Here is a 21,554-nt window from a genome sequence, read left to right on the forward strand (position 1 = left end):
ATTCTATAACCTGCTGGATTATATAATAAGAGAAGAGTAAGTCACCGGATTCGTTCGAATTATGGCAGATGCAACTAAATCACAATGAAGCGAATGTATTATGTCTGTGTGTGTCCTGGTTGGTATGCCTGTTTTCGCGATGCAAGTAACAGTAAGGCTTTTAAAGTCTAACCTTGTTTTTGATGGTATTATCTAACATTGTGAGAATCTGGATTCTGATACTGTTAGAGAATCCAGTGTAGAGTTGAAGGATAGATCATTAATCAACTTGATGGCTCCCCTGTATGCTGTGTTAGAAAGCCTCGCGATTCAGAAACAAACTGGATTTCTTATCTAGAGGCATTCAATGACGTAAAGAATAAAGTTCGGTATAGATTTCTCTCCCAACTCAAGGTTAATAAGAGCTGCTATCAACGAATGAAACTATTGTATATTTTGTAACTGTAATTTTAAACCAAACACATCAAGTATGCGAAAGATCAATCAAATATTTCCACACTTAATGAAACAATGCAATCTTTATTGTATGGATGATCTACATTGTTTCAATACATTTTCTTTACTTTAACATATTTTCGTATTACATCGTTGAAGGTAACTACACAAGGGGGAAGATTTTACTTCAATCTTGATGTTGCACATTGCAAGAATGTTCTGGCATCGGCCATAGTCAAAGTGTCCACATCAATCCCATTTCAATATCTCGATGAGTAACTGACTTCAGTACAATTAATTCTGAAGCGGTAGGCGAACATCTCATTGGTATCGTCTGAAATCCTTGAATTTTGCGCCATCTTCTTCTAATGACTCTATTTGGGAAGGAGAAGGTGAAAGTGATGTGTACTTCTAGGTCTCCACGTTTTCTCAACAGAAGAGGTCTTTGCAGCTCGAATATCACCACATTGTTATCTGATGGTGGTAAATTGAAGTCTGATTCCACGTTATGTTCATACTGTCGTGGCCGAGAAAATCCTCCGTGTACTATGTGAGGTATGCCGATACCTATCGCGACATGACAACTCACATTAAAGCGTTTGTTCAAAACCAAGTCGTTAAACGAATTCGAATCTCTGAAAGACATTTTAAGTCCAATGATGTAAAGGCATCCCTCTGTTACTTTCACAGATACGCAAATAACTCTTTTTTGGTCTTTACAAAACTTGCCTTTCTTGGGTAACAACAAACATTGGTGATCTTCATATATTCTGTTGAATACGCTGAAGGAGATTCGCCTTTTGAAATTCAGATTAGAATTCGCACTCTCCCAATTGGTAACAAATCCGGATTCATTTGCCTTCACACCTTCCTCCTCGGACATTACGTGGAAACGGATGTGCAGCAAAATATTCCCCAATATATCTTGCAAAGTTAAATTCTCGTCTTTTCTTCTGACAAGCTCTTGTTCACCCCATCTACAAACAGCTTCAAACAGCTGGAACTCCGATGGAATATTTAATGAATCCCTTTTCACTACGAACTCCACAGTACTTGCCTCAGCATCTAGAAAATCTCTTGATTCAACAATATCTTCAGTGTTCCGGTCAATCTCTCTATAACACTTGCAGAGAACCTCAATCAGGTTGAAGGTCTTAGCACGCTGGAGTATGGTGCACACCTTATCGGCTGGAATTGAATTTCTTTTAATGAATTCAATACACTTCACATCCAGCTTTTTCAAGGAATACTTCCTCGCACAACAGAGCGTGTCCACGGCTTCTTCCACAGATTTTAAGTACAAAGCCCACTTTGTACTTAGATACCTGTAAAATAACATTATATATATACATGTGTGTGTGTGTTTTAAAGATTGTAAGTAGTTTTATAACTTAGGTTTTAATCCTTTTTTCCAAGTAAGCAAACAAACAAATATGTCAGGTGTGCGCCTGCACGTACTGCAAGACTGAGGCAACTCTTGCAAGTAGTGCCACACCGAAGCAACTCATGGTAAAGGTGGAATAAGCTCCAATCATTTTCCTTAGTATTTTTCCCCTAATCCAAATCACATCCTCTTGCGGAAATGTATGATGCTATGCATCAATAAAGATCTAAACCGATCTGGGTAGTGGCACCTGCCCTTAATGCAGAGCATCATACATCTCCGCAAGGGAATGTGCTTTGCATTAGGGGAAAAACACTAAGGAAAGTGATCGGATCATACTCCACCTTTACCACGAGTTGCCTCGGTGTGACGCTATTTGCAAGAGTTGCCTCAGTCTTGCACAACGTACAGACGCAAACTTGACATATTTGTCTGTTTGCTTACTTGGAAAAAAGGGTTAAAACTTAGCTTCTAAAATTGTTTGGTATTTTTAAAATATTATATACCCAAGGTAAAAAACTTTCTACCCTATATACCGTATATAGGGTGATTCAAAATTCCACGTACAAACTTTGAGGGGAGGTAGAGAACAGCAAAATCAACCATATTCACTTAGGAAAGCATGATAGGAAACGCGACCCGAAAGTGATAGGTGGCGCTTTTCGCCAGAGTTCCAGGTGAGCAATTGGGACTTTCTCATTCAAGCGTTCGACGTCGTACGAAGAACATGCGTCGTTTTACGAACGCTGAGATGGCAGACATGCGCCTCGGTTACCATATTATGTATCGAACTACTATTGAACTGTTCAGTTACGCCTAATAAAGTTTTTTTACACCACTTACTGCCTTGTGTTATTTCTGTATCTTTTGTATCCCTGTTAGCACTTTCTGGTTGCGTTTCCGGTCATGCTTTCCTATGTGAATATGTCGATTTTTATGTATGTTCTCTATCTCCCCCTCAAAGTTTTTACGTGGAATTTTGACCCACCTTGTATATATATATATATGATGAATAATGATAAAATGAATCAATAATTTATTATTTATAATGATATTTTCGTTTAAACAACAAAAATGTGTTGCCCTCAATACCCTTGTAGATTATATTCTTTTGCAAAAAGCAATTCTAAAAAATAGAATTCTCTTAATTATTTCATACCCTCTCCCCAATCGGTATTCCAATAGAAATAATTTCTTTTATTTCCATAAATTAGAAATAATTTACTGAAAATTACCTTAATAAAAGAAATTTTTTCTATTTTGTCTTTCAGCGAAACTTAATTGCTTAAATTGATTTTTAATTAACATAATCGAGTACATTTAACTAATACTACCTTAACATGATTTTGAATCCTCGCTCGGTGAGATCTTCCACTTCAATTTCATGCTGAGGTTCCCGCACATACATCAAATTACGAAGGGTGAGACTGCCTTCGGCTACTAACGACCTGCGAGCTGGAATTCGAGTCCTGTTGGGTCCGACTAAGAAAACAACATCAGGCGAACGAGGATCTGACATATGGCGCCGTCTGCCTCTGACCAACATTTCTTGGGTGTCATCCCCTTCTACCATTACGTCCTTCGAATATAGGAAAGCAATAAAAATGTTATGAATAAAAAAATCAAAAACTAATTTAAAACAGAACTTAGCATTGACAGAAATAGAAATTAGAAAAAAAAAATAGAAAATAGCATTAATGTATCCCTGAGAAGATGAATAACATAATTGCTAACATAAATGTCCTTCAATTGTATTCCACTATCTATCTTACCTGCGGTACTGGCATTGGGAAACTAGAGCAATAAGTCCTCCAATTGTCAGAGAATTATATACAACGAACAAAATGCGGTGTGACTAATGCACACTAAGTATAAATAACACCTTCGGCTTTTATCAGCCACATGACTGGGAATTTACCTGTTAGATAAAGAGAACGTAGGACTGATAACAGGAGCGGCTCGTGAATTGGCACTACGGAACTCTAGCACCCCAATGTTTCTCGATATACAAATATATTTATTAATTTATTTATATTTGCTTGTAATATTTAATCTTATCATCAACAATCCTGTACAATTCTCTTATTTTGTATAAAAAACTAATAAAAATCCATCGTGTAGCACTTAGGAGGGCGAAGGACGCTAGCAGCACTGTGTTTACCACAGTGTCATATTGCTACGCGCGCAAGCATATGCACGTCATAGTGAGATGCGAGCTATTAGCGTAATTCGGCACTGTCTGTTGTGCAGTTCCACTGATGTTTATATGAAGTTTGCGCCAGTAGTAGTGTTCGTAGTGCTTATAGACATAACATTTGTTACAGTTTTTATTTTAGAACATTATTCGGGTTATGATAATGGATTTTATTTTTAAGTAATTTTGAAGTATACTAAACTGTATAATGTTATCGATTATAAACAATATTTTTCATGTTTAATTTTTTTTTAATTTTTACCATAATTTGGATATTTTATCCAAACACGTATACACTGCACTTACGGTGTATGTATATTTCGAAAATTGCAGCACCCCCACGATTTCCAGCCACCAGCCGCCACTGACTGACTTGAACAACGTTAAAGTTCTCTTAACCCTCGTGCTGTATTCCTGAAAATTAAAACTTTTCAAATGGAAGTAAACAACAACATGCTACATAATTATGGCTTCTGCAGCTGGTACACAATTCACACTTGGCTTCGCCTGAGAACTGTTAGGCTCTTGTCTTTAAAATGTATTCTTTTTCCAGATTGTACTTAAAAGAACCATCGAATACCAAGTACTGTATTTGCTTTTCATTTCAAGTATTGCTTCATTCAGATTTAAAATAAAAAAATGTCACTAACACCTGTTTTGCGATGCATTTCCTATCAAAATGTCACCTACTCATTTCTATCGAGTACAAATGTATCTTATCGGCATCCATGAACACGGCAGATATCGCTAAAGTAGTTTCATTTAAGTAAACATAATGTTCAGGATGTGGACAAAAGACTGGGATAATCTGCGATAAGGAAGCATTTATAACGTATTAGTCCCCGTGTTCCCATCATATCCCTGGGCTGACGGATTTAATAGAATGGTTTGTAAAAGACAAGTTTTGTAAACTCAAAATGATAAACATGTTCCTCTAGATTAGGGATTCTCAATCTATGGTACGCGTACAACTGGTGGTACGTGAGCCGCTGCCTTACTGGTACATCTAATATCTTGAATTAAATATAGTGGTACGCCACTGGAAAAGGTTGAGAACCTCTGCTCTAGATCATGCTTTTACAAACACATCAGTGTCCAAAGTCGAATATTAATACCAAGAATCCAAAATAGGTAACCCTCGTATACGCGGTACTTATACAACTCGGTTTCGATAAAAACACGGTCTACAAATTATAGTAATCGTTTATCTTTTCATATATTTTTCAACGCGCGACTTAAAAATCAAAGTTTATCTGCGTTAAATTTATGTCTGCCCGTATCGCGCTTGTAGTGATAACCGGCGAATTTATGTTAGGTGAAATACCCTTTAGCACGCATGTACGTCAATTGTTTATCGTATAAAGTGTAATTGTTGAAAATTATCTTCGTTTTCTTCCAGGAGAGCGCTTTAAAACCATCAGCTTGTTGATCTCAAGCTGAGCACTTTATTTTCTGGTGAGTTACAGAAATATGTAAAGCTTTTTTTATGTAAAAAAAATTTTTTTTATAGTAATGGCCATTTAGAGCGCTTTTGCGATGTGCTTAAAAACGAAATTGGTGAATTAATTTATGAGGAAATAGATTTACATTAGAAGAAACTGGTACAATTAATAGATGATGTCGAACCAAATGGAGGGGCAAGTTCTGCCGAAGATTCTGATTGTGATGAATCCGTTAAAGAATTCTGTTTAAAGAAATTAGCAGAAGGATTGGACTTCGCAAGAAAGTTAGGAAGCTATTTTACGGATAATGATCCCTTGACGTAGTGCTCCGGAAAATTCACGAGACAATTGGATATTTGTTTAGATCCATATTATGAACTTAATAAAAAATTGCTGCATCGTGGTAAGCAAGGTCTTATTGCTGACTTCTTCATAACTAAACCAGCCGAAATATGCAATGAGAATTATACAAATGATGTCCAAGAGATTTCAATGATGAAAACGTCCGGCCACTCGTAAATGAAAAACATCTACGAAATGTTAGTTCTGATGATAGTAATGACGATTAAAATATGCCCTTTATGTTCAATGAAGTTTACGTACAATTTGTAATTTTATAAGTTTATATAATATATGTGTTTCGTAGCTTATATGTTTTCTTAACTAACATGAATTACAAGAATTAAATAAAAAATATATTTCGTTGGGTATGTCATTGTTGTTTACATAATTTAAAAAAAAAAACGTAACCCTACTTTTTCTATGTAATCTGAGTCTCGCATAAAGCGATTTATATAACGCGGCTTTTCTATGGAGCCTAACATCCGCGTTATACGAGGGTTACCTGTGTATGTGTGTGTGTGTGTGTGTGTGTGTGTGTGTGTGTGTGTGTGTGTGTGTGTGTGTGTGTGTGTAGGATGGCAATAATTAAAGAGGAATGTTCAGAATCCAGTAGTGAAAGATATATTGAACAAAACACTCTGTAACATGAGTTTTTATTTACAGACGATAAAACATAGTAAAAATTTCTGTCACCAGGGGACATTTTGCACTATAAGCACGTGGTTTGGGATTAATTAAATACAGTAATGGCTAGAAGAGACCCAAGAAATCATTTTTTGAGTTCGTACACCTCTGTCCAAAAAGAAACCGATCTTTTCGAAAATAGAAGAAACTAGTGGCGCCACTTGTTGTATCTTTTTGTTGTCCGAAGCGGGAACCTTCGTTAGTGTTGTGTCAACTGTTTATGGCATTTGTTTCATTAGAAGCCGAGTTATAGTGCCAAGGGTGATAGTGTCTTTTGACGAACAGTCGGAAAATGAGTTTCAAACTGCGAGCTGCGATTGACTTTTGTGTTAAACTTGGTAGAAGTTTTACCGAAATGCATCAAATTCTTCAAAACGCATACGGTGATGAATGCTTATCCCGTACTCAAGTTTACGAGTGATTTAAGCCATTTGAAAGTTGTCATGAGATGCTTGAGGACAACAAAAAGCGGGGCCGTTCAAAAACTGGAGTGAGCAAAGTTAACATCCAAAAAAGTGCGTGATGTCACCAAAGAAAACCAGAAACCGTCCGTGAGATTGATTGAAGATGAACTGGGGATTCCAAACTCAACTGTGCACAACATTTTGACCGAGAGTTTGGGCCTTCGTAAAATGAATTAGCGTTTTTTCCCCATAAGTTGACCGACGACCAAAAAATGTATCGAATTGAACACACTGCAAGGACCTCATTAAAACCGCTCATAAGGACTCAGACTTCCTTGAAATGATCGTTACTGGTGAAACGTGGTGTTTTGAGTATGAGCCCGAAACAAAACGCCACTTCTTTCTTGTCTTGAAATCAGGGATTGTGAACGTAAACATAATCTCCCTAATTTGTTCTTCTGCATGCACAAGAAAAGGTGTGGCTGGTTCATAAGTAATACCTGTGTCGTCTTTAAACTTCTGTAAATTTATTTAGATTGGAACGTTGTCACCTACGGTGACGAGGCATTTTACAGAAAACTCGCTTTTTGAAGAAAATTTTCTGTTTAAACACTTAGAGGTCAGTTTAATTTCTGCAATTAAGAGATAACCCTTGTGGACTGTCACATTCATCGAAATCACTCTTGTCTTATCCGACTGATTTTTATCCTTTTCTTCGTCTCTTTGATTGTCGTCTTCGCTTTCCAATATCACATGATGGAAATTCATGTATCTCCTGCGACAGTCCTGTCTCCTTTTGATCACAGCTGAAACTATTTTTATTCAAGTGGGTTGTCATCATCTTCAAGGTTTTTGCTTTTTCTGTTGTTGGTAGAATCTTAGCGCTTGAGATCAACTCCTCAAATACACCGGTTTGTATTGCTTTCAACATTTCCTCTTCGTTCATTGCAAACAAACGAATATGAGGCAAAATGCAACGCAGTACTGATTGTAAAGTCTCTCCTGGCCTGCGACAACATTCGAACTTTCCCCATCGGAGAATACTCTGAAAGAGATCAAATTCCGATGAAATATTTAGCGAGTCCCTCTTCACGATGAATTCCATTATGTTTCTGTCAGCTTGCAGGAAGTCCCAACTTTCAATAATGCGATATGTATTTCTATCAATCTCTCTATGACACTCGTACAAAACATCATCCCGATGAAACACTCTAGCATATTGAAGCATGGTGCACCCGTATTGTGCTAACACAGGAGAATTTGCAATAATAAACTCGGCACATTTTAACTCAAGATTGATTAGAGAATACTTTTGTATTCTCTTATCAATCTACGGTGTCCAATGGCTTTTCTACAGATTTCAGCTCCAGTGAGTTTGTATAGAGATATCTAAAAGAAACCAAAAAAAGACATATTAGCTGTATGGTATTGCGTAGTATTTTATAAAGTAATTTGGTAGTATGCAAATATTCCATAAAAAGAAAAGCAGCTTAATTACTGCTGCTTGAAGCTTGTGAACAAATAATAATTACCAAGAAATTAGGACAATATTACAAAGGCAAGTGCCTGCCTTGCTTTTGTAATATTGTCCTAATTTCTGCAGCATGTTGCCATCAATATTACAAAGGCAAGTGCCTGCCTTTGTAATATTGATGGCAGATATGCACAGAAAGACATTGGTTCGTATCTAAAATAAAAGAAATATTTATAAGTAACTTTCAAATGCAGATTTTTCGGATTGCTGCTGTTTACGTTGTATGTTGTTGATATGCAGTTGTTTGTAGATGATGCAAAGTTTGGAAGAACTGTGAGGAGTAAAGCAGATGTAACTTTTCAAGAGGGCTTAAATAGACTGTGTGAATAGGAATTAGATTGGGGTTACCATAATAATTGGTGGAGATATCTTGGAAGAAGTGTAGAAGATGAGTTATCTGGGAGTGGACAAAGACCTAAACATTCTGGGACAGATTGCTGAAATTGTGAGGACAGCACAGCACAGCGGATTATGGGAATGATTGGGGAGGACACTGACATATAGAAGTAAAGTGGTGTGTCAAGCTTTGTTCTGGCCGCAGACAGAAGAAAGTGTAAAGAATGAAGGGTCCAGAGATGACTGACCAAGGCGGTTTCTAGTTTCAGGAATGTTGAGTATGAAGACAGAGAAAAAGCAGCTCTCAGTCATATATCTTACCTCCCCCCCACACATCCTCCTGGGAGGTGGGGTACATGATTGAGACATACGAGTTACTAGGTGGCTATAAACGGATTAGGGTGGAAGAGGTTTTAGAGATGGGAGCCAGAGGAAGAGCGGGATTTTTGCATGGAGAGTAGTGGGTGATTGGAATGCATTGCCCGAGAGTGTGGTGAGGGCGGAGACGTTGAACATACAGTGTTATGTAAGGCGCGGTGTGGCAAACTATATGTGTGGGACCTCTCGTGATGAGTCTTTTGACTACGTGTTGGTTTGGTAATAATAATAATAATAATAATAATAATAATAATAATAATAATAATAATAATAATAATAATAATAACAATTTTTTGGAGAGATAGCTGAGTTCTATCCCATCAGCTCTAGATTATTTCTTTTAAATACAGATAAACTGATCAGATAGCCCACAAAATAAAAGACAGAAAATTGTGGAGTTAGAATTAACTGCTCAGCTCAATATAAGTTGTCTATGAAAAACTAAATTACTTAATCATAGCGGGATATTGTTCCGTAATACACAAAATAAGTGAAATGTGGTTATAAAGATAGCATTATAGAAACTCGTCCATGAAAGATTACAGGAATTTATTGATTCTAATTCCGTATAAAATTTCATATAGTAAATCTCTTAGGTTACCAATTAAATAACCGCTTCCCACAGGCTCCACTTCATCCACTTCTAAGCGGAATTGCAATCAAGTGATCTCTATGGATTCTGTTCAGGACATTTCAACAATTCCCAAATTACTTAACTGATAATTTTGTATGACTGCTTTGTGAACGATTTCTGCAGCGCCACCTTTTAGACAATAACTTTCCTGTTGACAGTATGAAAGTTAGAGATGCAGATGTCATACGGTAGTAGACATTTTAACAGGAACCACATATATCTTGAAATCCAGATTAGTTTTCTTCATTGATAAATAACAGTGCCCAGAAAGGCTGTTCCATTGCAGCATTCAACCGAAATGGAAGTTCATACTTCTCTTTGCCTCTGAATCTACGAGAACAAGTGCATTTTAAGTTCAAGTTGTAAATCTATCAATCTTGCTTCTTCTTTATTCCATCTCCTCTAAATTAAGTCTATGGATAATTTGTTCGCCATTCCTAATATTTTGCAGAAACAAGAGGTAAACTATATTTTGGAAAGTTTCGTTAATGCGAATAATATAAATAAAATAAATAAAAAATTGAACATTGAAGCAATATAAAATATAATTCACAATTTGTATACTGCTGATTCGATTTATTCGTTTTCCAATGGGAAAATCTATTGAAGCAATCATTATAGGTTGCTTTCAAATCTCATGTTATGAACATCTTTGAAATATTGTCAAAACTGTTTCATTTATACAAACAAAATAAGATTATATTTAATCATAGCTCTCATCAACCTACCTAAATACCTTATGAGATTATTCAACCAAAATAAATCACAAAAATCTATCAATCATTAAGATGTTGGAAGAAATTAAATTTCTTCCGACATTTTAATGATAATACAGAAAACATATGAACAAATAAGTTACCTCAGCATCATCCTGAATCCTCTTTCAGTGAGATCGCTGACCTCAATCGCATTTTGTGGGTTTTCTCCGTACTGTAAATTTCGAAACGAAGAACTACCCATTACCAATATGCATCTGTTGGCTGAAACCTCAATCTTATCCGGTCCTACTTGAAACAGTGCGCCGCTCAAGGCAGAATCGTTCATCAGGTATATAATTTTTCCTTGAAGCATTCTTTCGTAGGAATTATCCTCTGCTTTTGGGTGCTATAATAATAAGAACAGTATTATGTTTCGTCTCTAGTGGAAAATGCCTTTAACTTGTCCACATTGCTGATCTTCCAATACTAGGTTTACAAATATATATAATGTAATTATTTAATCCCATATGAACATCTTTCTTCGATTAAATCTTACCTTTAGTCTGGACATTGGTGGAAAAATTTTAAACTGTTCTGCAGTGATTAACAGAATTTGCAAAGTGAACTGTTGGTTAGAATTTAACCAACAGTTCACTTTGGTTAAATTTTTTTATTATTGCCAGCAGGGTGCGCGTAGCTAGAAAGCGAATATTATAGTCATCAATTTTAATATTAAAAACGATGTTAATTGCATGCGAAGAATGCTTTGATAATGGGATAATCTGACAGAAAAACATATAACAGATCATACTTTATGATTTAGAATTCTGTATTTTTTTCTTGGCATATAAAATTGAAAAAAATAACAGAAATATTGTGGAACTTGCTATAAAAATCTGACGTTTCTATTGTTACTTTTTTTTAACTTTTATTAATTTTTAAACACAAATACATATTGCAATATAGTCAATAGTTCGAGACAGATGTCGAATTAAGAGGTAAAAGGTACAATACATGAGGATGTATATGACAATTACGAAGACACGAAGACCGTCCTAAGAAATATCGCTCAGCTAATTTTGAAATAAGTAGTTTAATGCTTTGGCCTCAAAGGCTTAATTGTTTCGGCCATATGGATCCAAACGGCCATACGCTACTTTACTCTGAAATGCTTTACTCGGAAGTTCAGAAATTATTCAGTTTAAAATATAAAGATTATTCGATGTGTTTATTTGGAAAGAGATTTAAATTTTTTCACCAGAAATGTGCTTGTGATTCTTACCGTTGAAGGCGCTGTTGTGGTGTTACAATGACATCACCTAGGGAGAAATGGTTCTGCGTAATTCAGTATGCGTACATTTATTCATTGTTTCACGTTAATTATAGAAATGCATGAAATAAGCATCACAGAAGATATCAATTTGTGTGAAGGAACAGTGCAGTCAGTCAGAATGGAATTTTACATAATTTAATTTTTAATTTAAATAGGTTGTTGAGTTAATATTAGCATTTGCAATTAACTTCGTATTTATGACATTTTAAACGTGAATACCATTTCTAAATAAGATTATTTATTCTACCAATCGTTTCGTTTAATCCTAGTGGGTTGATTACGAAACAACACAAACTACAAACCATCATTTTTCCCAAAGTCATACATTGCCCATTTACTATGAAAAATTTCATTTTGATTGTAACACAAACTTCAGGTTGTCTATCAGCAGAATACTTTCTACCTAGATAAAGCAACTTGACGTTTGTTAGATTCGAAAGAGGAAGAAAACAGTTTAAGTTTTTAAGTTTAAGTTGTTTAAGTACGTGGTAGAACCACTGAGGATGATGATGATGACGATTATGTGTAATTATAGAGAGCGAGAGAGAGAGCAGAAGACTAGGAGATACCCAGGTTACGACTTGACAATATTTGCTGGAATTAGGAGCTCGTCGAGAAAGAAATAAATGGTGCTACTGTATAAGTTGTATGAGCACAAAAGAAGACTTGAAGGTAGGTACAGCAGTAGGTATAGGTTTTCTCAAGTGATTAATAATTTCGTAACTTCAAGATTTCTACTTATCATTTCACGAACAAAAAAAATAAAATAGTACATACAAAAAAATTACTAAATTATTGGTTATTAAACATATTATGGGTTTTACACTTTTGATTTTATCAATTATAATTTACATATATATTTTTCTTGATTTTAAAACTGCGAAAGTTTTTATTCTTTCACCAATGTCTATTTTCTGAAAAACTGCATTTTCAGTAGACAGTAAGGCTTAAGAATTTGATCTCTCGCTCCCCATTGTTGATCGCAAATATGTTTTGATAAGTTTCAATTTGCTGAAACTTCTCTCAGCTGTTGCTACTGTAATAGGAATCGTCAGGAGAATTCTCAATGCAACCACGTATTTGGAATTATAGTCTGCAAATTATTTGCTTTTAAAAATTGTAAAGTTTCGAATGGCGAATTGATGTTTTCCTGAAGTAAACTGTTTAGAGATTTAATTTCTTCAAAGAGCTCGTTCCGGTCAATGTCACTATTATTTTCATGATGAAGAATTGAATGAAAATCTATGCATTGATTTTTTTTAATTCATTTAAATCGTCAATTTTAGTTATATTAAAAAGAAAACCCCAATTTCGCTCGTACGTTTTTATTTGTTCAAATCTTTCTTCAACAGATGTTAATGTTCTGTCTAAAATGATGTTGAATATCATTTTAGACACAAATGTTGGCTCCGTTCGTAAAGGCTTTACTAATTCCTCAGCTTGAGGAATTGGTAAAGCCTTTCAAAGCATTTTCAAATTCTAGTGTACGGTATTGTCTAATGAATTCCGTACATCTCATCTCATCTTCCTGTCCCTCTTTTACCTTGCGGTGTCGAGGGTTTATTAATCATCGGATCTCAAGTGGTCAGCCCTACGCCCCGGTGTATCCTATGTCCGTAGTGTTGTTTCCTCAACGCTGGTTTGCCTACTTGCGGGAAGAACAACCCCAGTTAAACTGGGGAGAAAAACCCTGCTGTCCACGCCCAAGACCGGCTAACTTGGCTATGGCTGGGAAAGATCCTTCAGCTCCTCTCGTCATCGACGGGAATCGAACCCAGGGCACTCCTTCCCCAGCCATATGGTTGCGAAGCGCACAGCCACTAGGCTAAGCACGCGAACGAATTCCGTACAATAAATTTATAACCGTTTTTAAATCCATACTCTTTGTTTGCATTGATTTGCTAACTATGCTAATCCGACGTAGCATGTCATACCACGTCACTAACATAACTTAAATAAAATAATCGCAAAGTTTTCCTGCTAGCTAGTGTTAAAGATTCAGATTTGGTGGCTGCATCGGTTGAATTTTCACTAAGTATTATCAATTCATCATGAATTTCGACAACCTGATACCTAACTGACTTTATGCATTCAATACGACTCTCCCAAGGAGTTTCACATATTTCTTTATAACAGTGAAATTTGGTACATTATCAGTTAAAATTTTCCATCTAGCAGAGAATGCTGAAAATAATGTATAAAGACGTTGAATAACACCAAAAAAATGAAACAGATTCTGGGCAAGACATTGCTGCATCTATTATAACTAAATTTAAAGAATGACAGCCACAAGGTATGTAAAATGCTCGGGGATTTACTTGCAGTAAACGAGCTTGAACACCTTTATTTTCCCCTCGCATATTGGACCCATTGTCATAGTCCTGTCCTCTAATATCATTAATATTTAATTTAAATCTAAAAAAAAAAAAAAAAACTTCGACACTGTAAAAGGTAGAAGAGGAGGATTAAGAAAGAAAGAAAAGTAGCCTTTGTATTCTTGATCTCCACATAGAAACTTAGAAGACAACCATTCTACTTTATTTTTCTCCAGTATTTTCATTGTATTTAGCTGTGGGTCGAATTTGTAGCTTTTCAACACAGATTCGGCACCAGAGTTTGGACGTTTGCAGAGGGTTTAGAGTAGCTTCTCTGTAACCAGCACTCGAAGTATCTGAATCCTGCCTTAGGCATGAATGTTTGTGATTGTCTTTAGGTGGAAGATGACTTTCATCGCTCGATGTGAGACCACCGTCCTGCTTAATGGAGGCCTGAAGTGGCGTGAGAAAGATCCATGTTTGGTTTCTACCGCGAGGTTTCCGAACTATGTAAAAAAAAATATAAATATAAATATATATAATTCATAAAAATAAAAATGCTTAACCTATTCATGGGACGAATGCACTATAAGTTTATAAAAAACCTTTCGTGGGTGAGATCCACATATAAAAAGTAACCAGGATCGGCTAAGTAATAGTACACCTAAATACAGAAGCTTCAAAGAAAGCTTCTGGGTTAAGGTAGTGCGATTGTTCTTATTGTCGTTTCAGATTATACTGAGAACATCAGAGGACAGAAGCCAAATGTGTCATGTTGGCCATTTTGTGTGTTCTTTGTCCGACTTTCGCTAACAAAACCGAAACAAATGAGTTTCCATGAGGGAACATCCATCCTATAATTTCTGGACCAACTTTCTTTTATATTGCTTTGAAGGTGTCATAGATTATAGGGAACAAGAAGCACATAGTGAAATCCTATTGACAATTTTTCATAACTTTAACCAATCCGGTTCAAACTGGATACCTCAACTGTGGAAAAAATGGTTATATTCATCTTGAAAAATACTTGTAATTTTATGGCTCCGTTTTATAAGGACGTCTAGTTTCATTTAGCTCCTTCCATTAACTGATGATTTAATTGTTTGTTTATTTATTTTTTTTGTTTCTCTACTTCAGACAAAAAAGTTTACATGTAATAATTTTCACCTTACAAGAAAAGAAGCAGTTCTTAGCAACATAAATAATGCACGTCAGAAGGAGATTAATTTAAATTAAAGCAAAATGTCTTCGTAAACTGAAAAAAAAAACTTACTTGAGCATAATCTTGGATCCGATTTCTGTCACATCTTCAGCAGGCATATTATTGTTCTTCTCCAGTAACCTTCGAAGGGTACCACTCCCCATGGCCAGTATTCACCCGTGTGCTTGAATTCGTATTTTGCGTGGCCCTACATGGAAGGTAACGTCGGGAAATCTGTGTCCTTCCAAGAGACGGATCAATTTGTCTTCTAGAGTCTCTTCTTCCATATTGGTGTGCTTAAAACACAATAACAGATATTCAAACACAACTACGAACTTAATCATCACATTTTCAACAACAACGATATAAGCGTGTGTGTGTGTGTGTGTGTGTGTGTGTGTGTGTGTGTGTGTGTGTGTGTGTGTGTGTTTTCATTTCCACATAATTGCCACATCACAGACTGTAAGTAGTGCAGACACATTTTCCTATACGATATATACATGCGGCTATATACAGTTCCTTAAAACCCCTACGCCAACTTGGATTATACCGTATTTTTCCGAAAATAACACCGGGTTTTTATTAATTTTTGCTCCAAAAGACACATTAGGGCTTATTTTCAAGGGATGTCTTATTTTTTCATGTACAGCAATCTACATTTATTCATGTCCGATTGCTCATTTGGCAATAAGTCACGAGTTTATCTGTTTACATAGGCGTTTACCTCTCGTCCGAAGGCGCCCGCTTCGGTATTTACAAATCATTAATTATATTATGATTTATTTTAAGTATTACTGTCAATAATATTATTTAGTTATATTTAATTATATATTAATATTATTATTTTATAATTCAATACGTCCGTCGTGTATTGCAACGGACGTACTAAAAGCGTCTGTCTGGCTGACCATCTTAAGTGTGGCTTATTTCGGGGGTAGGGCATATATTACGAGCATCCTGAAAAATCATGCTAGAGCTTATTTTTCGGTTAGGTCTTATTTTCGGGAAAATACGGTAGATGTAATTTTTGATATCAGCCTAACCTCATTCGATAGGTTTCTATTCTTAATCAGGTATTATTATTGTGATAAGAATGGAAGTATTTGTCCTGATGTTCATTCCATATCAGCCATATTTCGTTGTACAGAATTTACAACTAATATTTATACTCATATACTTCGACAAATAATCCCAGCATATTCAATTCGTTCTTCAATTAATTTCTGTTCCTACTTGAACTTCATACTTTTCTTCATTATAGAAGACAAAAAAAATCGGTAGTCCTTACCTGCATTTGGTAATGGCTGAAAACAATTTCTCTCCCAGTTTCCTTTGTTAGAAAATCCTGCAAACGAAACTATTGATGTGATTTGGCCACGAAACCAACAGAGATATATAAAGCTACCAGTAACTATTCCGTGATAGTACGCATGCGCATATCACTCAGTGGGTGTATATCATTGCAGATAATAATACAATTCACTTTTATCAGTCAAAAGAATTAGGGTTGGACTAGATAATAAAATTAAAACGCACTTTGAAATTTTATAATTATTCTTTTAACCCTTTTACTTTACCATTGAATTTACAAAGTGATTAATAAAGTTATGAATATCTTACAAACAGAAATAAATAGAGAAAGAATAAAATAAGCATAAACACCTTCTCTTTTACACAGTAATGTCCTCAATTTCATAAAAATTTGAACCATTTTTTTCCTGTAAAATATTATTCAATTTGCTGTTGCTATTGCAAGCTTCTAGTAATGTCTATTCCAAATTATATTCTTATGCTGCCTTCGAATGTTACTGAGTTCCTGGTCAAATCAGAAAAAGAAAACTGTTACTAAGTCAACGAAAATTCACGAATGTGTGGCATTATTATCAGCATATTCAATGATTTATTAGCATTAAACAGTAATTTACTTTTTGTGATTACAGAAGTTATTTTTTGGATTGCTTCTAAAATAGACCCAGAGAAAAGCGAGACTGGATACAGTTCGTTAAGTACGGAGGACCAAACTTGGGAAAAAAAAAAAAAAAAAAAAACAGAATATCAGACGCCTACAACACACGAATTGGAGAAATTGGATTTAGGAGCGGAGATGACGAAATGCAACTGATAATCTGCACTCTTCAATTATCGGAACGAATACCGAAAAAAAAAAAAAAAAAAGAAAAAGAAAAGTTGCCTTATAGACTTTAAACGAACATTTTATTCAATAAATAAAAAATACTTATTTCAATGTTTAAACGAAAACTTTAAAGTGGATGCTTCGTATCTCACTTTACTTGCTGATATAATTTATCAACAGGTGAAGTGAGATATGAATTATTGCATCGTGTAAGCACTTTAATCCATTTAGGGGAATCGTCTTCAGTTTACAGATAAAAATATAAAATGTGCATTTCATTTATCATATGACGACAATGCAGTTTTAGTTTGGCTTTGTTTTGTTATTCCTGTGATATTTACGAGTTGGCTAAGCCCAAGAGAGGTCTTTGGAGTTTTCGTTCTCTAACAACGACTATCACAGGTAAGATGAAAAGTGTGAAACGTTTATATAAGTTACAAGAGTTAAATAACACTACTTTTTTTCACATATTTTAAAGCAGAAAAGGAATTGCATTTTGAAACTCATGACAGGAGTATTCGATAACTGGATTGCTGGTGGGCGTCTTTTGGATTAATGGGGCCGCAAAACGGGTCATATGTTATTACGGACTTAGTGGAATGTTCTTAGGGGGTGTTCTGTGAGAGAGGAGACTTGCACGTGATTGTGATCTGAGTTGCAGAGAAGACACGTAATCTTTATTTTGTATTTAGAAGAACCGATTATAAAGAGATCTCGAGTATTAACTAGTGTAGTTCATAACGATTTTAGTTCAGAAATGAATGGACAATGTCTTCTTGTAGAAGTCAGAATTTGATATCAGTGAACTGTAACTAATATATTGGCACAGCTTGTGGAGAACACGTTGCATCAATTGCCACCGATATATATATATATAATCGCGTTTGCAAAAAAATCATGGTTTTACATTGAACTTGCATTTAAACAAGTACAATGTAAAGAGAAATAAATCAGGGTCAGTTTCACAAAATGTGATTTTGTTACTATTGACTACAATTTATCAGTACCTAATTTCAATTACAATTTTAAATTTCAATTGAGTATGGTTTATGAACAGAACTTAGTTTTTTATAATCAAAATTTGAAGGGAAGTATTTCTGAAACTGTGTCTCCAGCCACTTCAAATGATCAATTATAACTCTTACAATTAAATCTTTGGGAAGGTTATTTTCAATTATTATAAAATCATCTGTGGCTCGAACCATTCTTCATCCTGTTCTTCCATATGTTAACTATTTTAGTAAAACTTTCAATTTTATCTTTTAACATAAATATCTTACATTTTTTTCCTTTAAACGACATGTTTAAATCATTGATGTTTTCGAAAATATCCGACAAATATCACAGTTTTGAAAGTCATTTTGAAAAAAAATAAAAAAATCGGATTTCTGATGAGTCAAAAATAGAACAACTTCATCTTTCGATTTTAATAATTTGCTTAAACTTCGCCTCTTGAGAGCCACCTTATCTTTGCATGTAGTAATAAGCTTTTTTAATCGGAGTCCATGTCTTTGCAAAGGATTGAAAACGGACGACACTTCAAGGGCACGAGTTTTATTGAAATTGATGATTTTGATAGTATCGCGAAGCACAACGTCTAACTCTGGTGATATACTTTTGGCTACGAGCAGTGGCCAAATCGATTTGAGAATACACACTATACACTGCATACGACCTGTGACTGGGCATCTGCAGTGGTAGCAAATACACGATACCCATGGTCTCCTTTGGCCCTGCTCGGGCAAACAAAGTAGCGCTCAGCATGATGGAGCAAAACTTGGTTCGCCTAGCGTTCAACAGTGGTCGTGATTCCTAAGAGCTATAGGATATTTCCACCTTATGTGACCGCTAATTTAAAAGTAGTATAGAAATAGAAGACACGACACAACATAAATAAAAAAAAATTTTAATTTGGAAAAGATTTTTAGAAAATTTTCTAGTAGTTTTTCTTTTTCTTTTGGGAAACCAGGGCCCCCTTGCTCCCCTCCCTGGCGCACCCAGGGAGGGGACCAAGGGGGCCTCTCCCGATGGACTTCTGATGGTCATGCAGTGAGTAAACGTGATATGTTCATTGCCACAAGCTTTACCTTTCTCTACAAATCCAACATTCTCACCCATCATTACACCCAGCACCGTCTGTACAGACTCCAATACAATTTTTCCACTGTAAAACTTGATGTGTAAAAAATTCATCGACTTTGAGATATATAACTTCCTGCCCTTCTAAAGACTGATAAAACAGTAATTCCTCATGTATGCTTCCATAACAATTGTAGGGGTATGCTTAAGAGTATTTCTCCTGAACGTTTAAAACCCACTACTTTGGGCATGCTTCCTGCTAGAGGTTACGACGGGGGGCAAACGTTCATAGCCGAAAGGATTTGGCATGTCTCAAATGGCTAGAACAACATATCTATACAACATGCACGTTATAAGTGAGGTGGAGTCCTCATTTGACCATATTTTGTGGATGGGAAATGCGGACACTTTTTATATGTATTCTACGCTTGTTTACACCAAGGTTGTCAAAAAGGCTACAGACCAACTACTTTTCAAACATACAGAAATACAAATATGATCACCCTGTTTGAGGAAACAAAGAATCACGAATGCTATTTTTCTACTACAGGATTCTACATGATCTCAATTTGGGTTCAGCTAAATACTGAAATTTCTGAAAACATAGCCATGAAAAACTTTATTGTTGCTCTTAGAAATCCAGATCCCATTTTGTCCTGTAGTTCTCGGCCTTCTAGTAGAACTGTCTGCTGTAAAATGTATGAGAAAACTCAATTAAACAGTCAAGTTATTCGATATCTGGACTTCAATAGCATTAACCATGGATAATTAAGTACCAAGTATTTCCTATGGAAGATCATGAAATTGTTCTTGATAATTTTTGACTGTAGTCCTGGGGTATACTTGACGTGCCAAAGTGGAAGCAGCTGATGAACTCTTTTTACCAGTTTTGTCCATCACCGTGAATGAAAAATTAATATTCTCCTTTAGTGCCTATGGTTCGGAATTGGCACCCCATTGTTCTCATGCAGACCATTTGTTTAGAGGTATTTGGTGCACTCCAGAACTTGATCTAGCCCATGCTTGTGGTTATAAAAGATTTTAGAAATTAATGAGGTGGGTGTTCAATTTTTCTAAAAAACTGAAGGTGAAAAAAACTCCTTTGCTCATTATATTAATACATTTCTGAAGCTAAACCAGGAATCATCTGGATGTCGTGAGGGTAAAAACCAACGAGCTTATCTGGATGAGTTTTTGCTAAGGGAAGCTATTATACTAGATATTGAACACAATAATAATAACCCCAGAAAGCGTTCACTTGCTAAGTTTGTTTGAATCCTCTATGAGGAAGGCTTGGAATGAGAACCTTGAGAAATCAAACCTAAGTGGTTTCTTGTTATGAAGACTTCATAGAACTATTCCAAGATAACAGTAAATTTATACAACATGCAAGGTTAATTTCAGAACGGCAGGTGAAGGTTGCCTACTCTCTTATTCAAGGCACCGATCCTGAAAATAGGAAAGGGAATGCTGTTATTCTCTTCATTTGTAGCTTTTTACGGTGGGATAAAGTTATATGGGGTCATGGAACCTTTGCAGAGGCGGCTTTTGTATACTAGTATTGATTGCCATTTTCACTGAAAATCCAGACGATTTTCCACTCTCTGCAGGTCACTGCATTGCAGAGATAGGTGACGAACTGAACAGTGATGTCATTGTAAAGTTTGTCACAATGGGTCCCAAATCTTTTTCTTAAAAAACGTCACGGGGGGAGTAAGATATTGTGATCAAGTGGAAGGGTATTCCTCTAAATTCTCGCATGGTCACAGATATTAATCTGGAATCTATAACAGCAGTTTTAAAGGGTCAGTCACAAAACATTCATATTCCTTTGCCAGTTTCTGTTCAAAGGGACAAGTGGAGCTGTCAACACAAAACAACCTCCATAACAAAAAGAATTGGATACACTTTTGCAAAGCGCATTGTTTCAGCTGACACACTGAGCACTTTTCCCTATTGGTATTTTAAAGGACAATTCCTTACACTCATACACCTAATAAGCAAGAGGTGCCATCTAGGGGCAGAAA

The 21,554-nt window shown here is 35.6% G+C and overlaps 2 protein-coding genes across 3 annotated transcripts in view; one reads left to right on the forward strand and one right to left on the reverse strand.

Annotated features, from left to right (window-relative positions):
* Positions 1-499: 499 nt before the first annotated feature.
* On the reverse strand, positions 500-16,663 carry LOC150098606 (BTB/POZ domain-containing protein 2-like). Of its 2 annotated transcripts, XM_090404746.1 has the most exons (5): positions 16,603-16,663; positions 15,387-15,610; positions 10,627-10,871; positions 3,154-3,398; positions 500-1,760 (listed from the first exon to the last, which is right to left on the reverse strand). In XM_090404746.1, the coding sequence occupies exons 4-5, from the start codon at positions 3,390-3,392 to the stop codon at positions 671-673; spliced, it is 1,329 nt and encodes a 442-aa protein (XP_090260872.1). In that variant the 5' UTR covers positions 3,393-3,398; positions 10,627-10,871; positions 15,387-15,610; positions 16,603-16,663; the 3' UTR covers positions 500-670. The 2 variants fall into 2 exon arrangements, with proteins under 2 accessions (XP_090260872.1, XP_090260871.1); XM_090404745.1 differs by lacking the exons at positions 10,627-10,871; positions 15,387-15,610; positions 16,603-16,663 and adding an exon at positions 3,592-5,316.
* A 1,075-nt stretch (positions 16,664-17,738) lies between these two features.
* The window catches only part of LOC150098607 (kelch-like protein 2), a 34,795-nt gene continuing 30,979 nt past the window's right edge, over positions 17,739-21,554 (forward strand). The window contains exon 1 of the mRNA XM_090405165.1: positions 17,739-17,850. The gene's annotated coding sequence lies outside the window, so the exon portion shown is untranslated. The remainder of the gene's footprint in view (positions 17,851-21,554) is intronic.

This window comes from Typopeltis vanoorti, chromosome 15 (assembly GCF_054136105.1).
Source record: "Typopeltis vanoorti isolate ZY-2024b chromosome 15, IOZ_Tvanoo_1.0, whole genome shotgun sequence".
NCBI classification, from domain to species: domain Eukaryota; kingdom Metazoa; phylum Arthropoda; class Arachnida; order Uropygi; family Thelyphonidae; genus Typopeltis; species Typopeltis vanoorti.